At 52.7% G+C, this 7,648-nt stretch overlaps 1 protein-coding gene across 1 annotated transcript in view; it reads right to left on the bottom strand.

Annotated features, from left to right (window-relative positions):
• RARRES1 (retinoic acid receptor responder 1) overlaps positions 1-6,504 on the bottom strand; it is a 28,019-nt gene extending 21,515 nt beyond the window's left edge. The window contains exon 1 of the mRNA XM_023515675.1: positions 6,232-6,504. Coding sequence (XP_023371443.1) covers positions 6,232-6,504 — 273 coding nt within the window. The remainder of the gene's footprint in view (positions 1-6,231) is intronic.
• Between the last annotated feature and the right edge of the window lie 1,144 nt (positions 6,505-7,648).

The raw sequence follows: 7,648 nt of genomic DNA on the forward strand, positions 1-7,648 counted from the left end.
GGCTAAGTAGCAGTGGAGAGAAAGAGACGGGATCTGGTGTATAATCTGCTCAGCCACCTCTGGGTACTAATCCCCAACCTAGAGGACGTCAGAGTGAAAATGGCCAGAGGAAGTTGTCCTTTCTGGTTCCCTGTGGGGCTGGGATGGGGTAATAGAAAAGGCTGGTCGTGAGAAGGACATGGGGCAGGGGGCCTGGCCTGGCCTCCTGTCCCAGCGCCCCAGTGGGAGCAGCACCCTTCCAGCTACCTTCATTTCATTTAAACGCATTTAATATTCGTCTCCAGCAGGCCCTCAGCTAGTGCAGTGGCTGGATAGAGGCGTGACAGCTGGCACCCCCCAGAAGCTTCCCATCTAACTTGGGAGAGGCAGACATGTGTGCAGAGTGGAAATAGACTTGGCTGCTCAAGAGCCAAGACCAGTGCCGAGAAGGGGTATGGAGGGCAGGCAGGTTCAGATGTGCAGAGACCAGTGAGACAAGAGGTGGGGGCAGGGCGGATGTTCCCTGGGTGCTGGCACGTGTCTCACAGCGTGGTTGGTGTTAGGCGCTCACAGCCGCACTCAGAGCTGGGGGTGGCAGGATGAGTAACACCTCCACCACAGAGGGCCACCTCCCAGTGTTACTCTACATGGGGAGATTATCCAGGGTTATCCTGGTGAGTTCAATGTCGTCACAGGCTCCTTACAAAGAGACAGTGTCATGACAAGAAGGCTTACACAGGTAGCCTCTAGAAGCTGAAAAAGACGAGGCCACGGATTGGCCCGTACAGCCTCCAGAAGGAGCCAGCTGACACCCGGAGTTTAGCCCAGTGAGACCCATTTCGGGCTTCTGACCTCCCGAACTGGAAGTGAACCAATTTGTGTTGTTTTTTCCCACTAAGGGTGTGGTGCTGTGTGACAGCAGTGACAGGATGCTATGCAGATACAGAATTACTTGGGATCCTCACTGCATGTTCCATGTGGAATGTGCCCTGGGGACGATCATGGATTCACACGCATCTTGTACACAGCTATGGTACAAGACTCCCTTTCAGGATTTGGCTTTACTGGCTGGAGACATGCTGAGCAGCAGAATGAGCAACCCAGAATGTGGCCTTGTCGTGGCTGCGATCCCAGCCGTGGTGGGCCTGTCTCTGTACAGCACTCTTCAATCGAGGCACCATCACAAAGGCAAAAAAATGCCAAGGCTGTTTAAGTGGAATCCTGGGGTGATTTCCTTGCTTAACAGCAAGTGAGATCAGGAGTCAGGTCGGATATGGGTGAGTGTGTGTGTGGGGGGGTGTGTGTGGGGGTGTGTGTGTGTGTACTGAACACTCCATGCCTCATAATACGGTTATTTTAGGGCTGATTATTTACATCTAATCTCCAGCAAAACAAACTAGGTCCTTAAAGAAAAAGTTTGCAGCCCAGCCAGGGTCCTAGTGGGTAACAGTCACACCCCTGGTCTTGATCTGGAGCGTTACTAAGCTCCGGGATTACATGCATCCTCAGCTATGACTCTACATGTGGAAAACCAAGTGGAAAATACGGACTGGTGAAAAAAAAGTCTGTGGTTTAAAAATGATTTATTACAGATGGTAAAAACATTCCAACTTTCTAGCTCTTCTGGGTTAAGTTAGCCTGGGCAATCAGGACAAAATGGCAAGGAGGCCAAGGTCTAAGTTTTAGCCCCAGGGCCTGGTGGCTTTTTTGCCCTAGGCTAGACCCAGACTCTGCAATCACAGCCTGCAGACCAGAGGCGGCGTGGTGGGCGGTGGGGCAGAGATCGTGGGAGCCCTTGTGCTGTATCAGCACGAGGAGTGCCTGGGAAGCACTTTCTGTTCCCTGCTTTCAGGAGATTTATGTTCTATCCTCCTGGCAGTGTGAAGGTGCTAAAGGCTAGTTCTTACCAAATCCCCGCCTCCGCCGTTCTTTCCTGATGCCTGAAAAAGCACTTAGGAGCTTCATCTACATGAAAATTAAGATTATTTCATTTTAGTATTACTTATCCTCTCTCTCCATATTCATGGGAGCCTTTTAAATTCTCCAGTTTTTATTTCTATGACCTATTTAATATTTTGCTTTTCTAGTCTCCTGAACAATCACCTCTGAATTATTGACATTAATGGAGAGAAGACTTCAAGAAGAGCAGTAATTAGATGGAGTATATTGTATTAAAGTGCTTTCTAGATTGAAATTGATAAAGGAATGAAGTTTTCTTAGTAGAGTGAGTGCTTTCCTAACCATCCTATGGCCCAGGGGACAGGCTGTGTTCCTACCACCAGCCCCACACAGGCTCCGGCCTCATGGCCGGCCCTGGGGCCAGCCCAGGTCAGCTGACTTGCTCCTAGATTTGCTTATTTGGGGGTGAACTTAGCACCTCATTACATAAATAAATGTTATGTAAACTGGTGAAGAGGGGCGTACAAATGAAGAGGTCATGTCCATGAAATCCAAGTTAAATGCTTTTGAAAGAATTGATGAAGTCAAGTCTCTAAAATTTTTTCTGTTGAATTGGGTATGGATGAGTTAAAATTGGGCAAGAAAAAGAAAAAGAATAAAAGCAGAGGACCATGCACTGTTTTCTTTACAAGTACTCACTGCACTGTAGGAAACCATCATGGACATCACAAAGGATCCCCTACAAGTATGTGTGTGTGTCTGTGTATTTGCTAGACAGACTTCAAGAAGCTCTAATTAAACAGCCTTGGCCCAACATCAAAACATGGGTGATGATAAATTTATATTTATGTATTTTAAAGCAGTTAGGGTACAGGTGCGCCACTCCTCTCCCCACCCCATGCACTTTGGTCAACTGTTCCAAGTACCTTTCCAACTGCTGGTCCTGGCCCGGTCAGAGGGCATTCACCCAAAGTGACCAAACCCCAAACAGTGGCTGGATCCCGAATGAGTTGACTTTAGCCACCTCTCTAAGTGTTAGTAAAGGGTTAGCCTCCCACTGACAGCTCCACAGAGGGTCCAGCAGTCCTCCGAACTTGCTAAGTGGCAAGAGGGGATTTGTCTCAGAGTAAAGGGCAGCCTCGAATAGTCGAATAGTTGGGAGCAGCGGGATCACTGTAAGGCTGATCCAGGATGTGCTCAGTAGCATAAGCCCCCTCAACACTATCCAGAATCTATCACTGCCCCTATGGGGCCTGAGCCTGTGCCATGAGGTATCATGGGTCATGGAAGGTCAGTGCAAGGCCAGGAAAGAGATGGCATCAGGTGGGGGCAGCCAGAGGACACAAGCTGTTTTCTGTGACTTCTCCTTACAATTAGGAACAACAGAACCCGCCCTCCATCTCCCCACTCCTCTTCCTCTGCCCCTCCTCTTCCCTTCCCCCACTCCCCTCCAGGCCCCCAACTTGTGTCCACTCGGGGTTTCCTTCATTCTTCACTGTATTTACTGCTACAGCTGCTGTCGCATTTTACCACCAGAGGGCAACAGTGTCTCTAAAATGAGGGGTTCCTGCCCAGCCCAGAGATCACAGCATCAAGGAAACCAAGGAATGTGGGAGCTAGATGAGTTTTCAAACATCATTTGGAACACTGGCTTTCAAAACTTTTGGAGCTGCAACTCACAGTAAGAACTGCTTTCCTCATGATGACCTACTTCATGCAAATATATCTGAAACATTTTGAGACATTACCTGCCCTTGCTTTTTCAATGCACTCTGAGTAGTTCATATTCTAAACTACTTCCTTAGAAAAAATAAAACAACTGGACCCTGCTAAATCAATTTCGTAACCACTAGTGGGCCCTTAGTTTGAAAAACTCTGGCGTAGCACCAGCCTCTCATTTTATGAAGGAGCATCCTGACCCCCAGCATGGAGAGGGAGCCCCATTAGCTACACTTCTCTCACCCACCTGGACACCTGCTCACCCTGCAGGGCCCGCCTGGACAGGTGACTGTCAGTGCAGCTCCTAGCACAGCTTGGCAAGGAATGGACTCGATGAACAGCACAAATACAGCTTGGGGACTTCTTGCCAATGCTGTGACCGCCATTGTGACTGAAGCAGAAATTCCTTCTCACCACACTGAAAGTGCCAGGTAGTCTGCATCCGTGCTCCTCATTCAGGCAGCTGAGCGTTATAGAACTGAATGAATATCAGAGAGGCCTTCCCTACCTCCCCTATTGACTCTACCCCAACTTTGAATTAGGGCCACAAAATCTAGCCCAGTGCCTGGCACACAGTAAGTGCTCAAGACTGCCTCTCCTCTCGGATGTTGTAAGGGTAACTCACTTTTTATTCTTTATGATTGATGTGTGTGTATGTGAGATATATATATATATATATATATATGTCATTTATATGACCCTTAAAGCCACCTGGCATTGTTGGCAGAACATGAACTATTTCTATTCCAAGTGGGGAAGTAGCCAGAGAAGACTTATACAACTTTCTCCAAGCTGTGTGGAGCTCTAGGGGCAGAGCAGGAGCTGTACTGAGGCCTCACAATGCCTCACGAGCGGTGCCCCCATATTCTAGGGAGGCAGACCAGATTGGAATCATCACTCACTGCCAGCAACCCTGTCCCTTGCCTCTGCCACCCCAAGAACCCCACGTGTCATTGTTACAAGTTAGGACACACCCTGCACCAGGCTGACTTGATCACACTTGGAGGTGGGCCTCTCTTGAGCAGGGATGTTTATAGGACGCAGAATGAAGGAGAATAATTTCACTGAATTCCTGGAAGAAACTGACACTGCTTTGGACCCCAGAGATTCTCAGTCCTGAAAAGGGCACTGAGCTCTCTGCCTTCCTGTGTAGCCATTTTGGTTATAAATGTTTTCAGATCAGAGAGCAGATGTGAAGGTAAAGCAGAGGACAGTAGGAAGTTATCCAATCTCAGGGTCAACGCCCTGGGCTCTTCTACTTACTACTCATCACTGTCATGAATACATGTCTCATGTTTATTATTTTTTTTCTTTGCTAAAAGGCAGGATCTCTTCAAAATTCAGGAACATTTTATACTATTACATATGACAAGTGGAAGAGTAAGATAATTTTTACTTAACTTGCTTGGGTTTTGAGAGCTAGTTTGAAAGATGCCAACCAAGTATTTTATTTTATTTTTTCCTAAGCAAGTGACTAAGTGCATGAAAATGCAAATTATCTTTTTATTATTATCTTATGGTCTTGGAAGGAAGGAAAAAAAATTCCTGGAATTTAAAACTGGTGTACTTTAGACACCTGAGGTCGGTTTTCTGTAGGGAATCCTCTCCCCTCATAAGAGGGGACGCCCTCTTTGGACTCTGGGAGGTGGCTACTCTCAGACATGGATAGAAAGGCCTCAAGCTCTATTGCTTCGCTTCTCTGTTGAACTAGTAAAACTTTTTTGTCCCTGAAGCAGCATAGATTGTTAAAATAGGTGACAAGAAAAGGTTGCCTTTTTCCAGAAACAATCCAATTTAATCATTCAATAAATCTAGCCATGTTGGGTGCAGGAATGAATCTTTGAAGAACCAAGGCTGAACTTGAAAAAGGTCTTTCTTACCGAGTCGGACAACGGCCTAGGACACTCAAATGAAAACCCTCTCTACTCAATTCTAGATTCTTTGAGGTTTTGTAGAGCATCTGGCAGTTGCTAGAAGGATTAGCTTTGCTTTGGGTACAGTGTCGTTCCATAATGTTTGTAATGTCTCGGATGAAAGAAACGTAGCTTCACACACGAGAGGACACCTATAGCCAGTGCCTTGAAAGCAGTAACCAAACAGGAAGTTGTAAACTCATCCGTCCACTCAGGTCATTAAGAAAAGTGAGCCCGGGGTTCATTCCCCTGACGTTAGAAAGTTTCTACACAGACTTACACCTAAGTTCCAGCCACTTGACACTGAAGCCCTCGCGTGTGGTCCGCAATTAACCAGCGACATTCGTCTGCCGTACTGCATGAGAACTTGTTTAAACAGTTTTGGAACTGATTCAACAAGATTAGGTGTTGCCTTTGGGGCCCTTTCCTCAATTTCCCCAGGAATGGGCGCTGTCAACAGCGCTGCCCTGTGAAAAATCTACACCTGGTAGGAGCATAACCGCCCGAAGGAACGAGCCGGGTTTCCGCACGTCCGCGCGCCCGGGGGCCGCTCCCACCCCACCCCCGACCCCGCGGGGCGCCGAGGCGCCACCCGGTCTCCCGGAAGTCCCGGGCGGCACGGCGCCCCCGGCGGATCGGGCTGGCGGGTGGGCGGGCGCGGCTCCCGGGCGTCCCGGGCGTCCCGGGCGTCCCGGCCCGCAGCGCGCGTGCCCGCACTCACCCAGGCGCGACCCTCCTGCACGGCCGCCAGCACCCGCAGCGCGCTGGGCGAGCCGGCGCGGAAGTTGAAGAAGTGCAGCGCCGCGCGCGCCGCCTGCTGCAGGAGCCCGCGCGACGGCCCCGCGTCCTGCGACTGCCCGGGCTCCTCGGGCACCGCCGCCGCCCCCCGGAGGGAGAGCAACAGCAGCAGCGCGAGCAGCGGGGCGCCGGGGCGCAGGGCCGGGGGCGGGGGCGGGGGCGGGGGCGCGGGTGACGGTTGCCGGCGGGGCTGCATGGACGCGGGCAGGCTGGCGTGGCGCTCCGCGGACCCGGGCTCGGAGCGGGAGGCGCCGGCGCTCGCGGAAATAAGACCGCGGTGGGCCCCTCCCCTCCGCCCCCGGGGCGCCGGCAGCAGGGAGCCCGGGTCCCCGCTCGGCCGCGCCCTCTCCGCGCTCCCCGCAGACCGGCCCCCCTCCTCTCCTCCCGGCTCGGTGCCGGGACGCGGCGGCGCCTCCGCGGCGCGGGGACTGGGCTGTCTGGCCCGGGCCGCGCGGGGGGCGGGGGCACGGTGGGGACGCCTGCCCGAGGGAGCGCGGTAGGATGGGTGACACCCTCGCGGCACCCCCAGCCGACCTCGGGTACTCGGCTTCTTCCGTGCGGTTGCTGCGATTTCGCAACCGTGGGGCTTCAGAGGGAAACTGCCTGGGTTCTGGAAGGCTGAGGGCTGTGATTGCCCAGCAGATGAAAAGGGGGGGACCGGTAGAGAAGGGAGCGGGCGCAGCGGGCGTTGATGGCGGTCACTGTGGCACGTGGAAGTGGCACCCAGCCCGTGGTCGCCAGAGGCTGGTGCTGGGGAGGAGGCTGCAGGAGGCCGCCGGCCGGGAGCGAGCACCCACGCACCCCCGGCGCGGCGGGAGAAGCGTCGAGGTGGAGGCGAGTGGGCTGCAGGGCAGAGTAAGGGAGGGCTCAAGGGGCCCGTTGGACTTAGAAACAATCAGGTCATTGAGAACCCTGGCACGAGGCGGAATTACAGGCCAGGGTGGCGGCTGTATTCCGGCAGGGTGAGGTGTGCGCCAGCCTTAGGGAAGCGTAGGCAACTCGTTAGGCACGCGGCCTGACCAGCGGAGATGGCCAGTGTTTTTAAGTCACAGACAAGAGAGAAAGCCCAGGAGAACCAGGGGTTAGAGGGGAGAACTGCCAGGCGCTCCTAGCACCCGTTTCCCCACCGTGGCTTTATCCAGAGGGCCACCCTGCGCAGCACCCACGGGCTCCAGCCCCACTGCGGGGCTAAAGGAAACCCCTTTTCTTGTGGGTGGTAGAGGCCCCTCTTGCGCTGATTCCGGATGAGAAATGAGCAGAACCCTGGGGGCGATAGATGGGGCCCCATCTCCAAATACATCCTCCCTCCCTCCCCACATCACTTCTGGATGTTGTCTGTT

Source organism: Otolemur garnettii, unplaced genomic scaffold, assembly GCF_000181295.1.
Source record: "Otolemur garnettii isolate 467f Iridium unplaced genomic scaffold, OtoGar3 scaffold00076, whole genome shotgun sequence".
Lineage (NCBI taxonomy): Eukaryota > Metazoa > Chordata > Mammalia > Primates > Galagidae > Otolemur > Otolemur garnettii.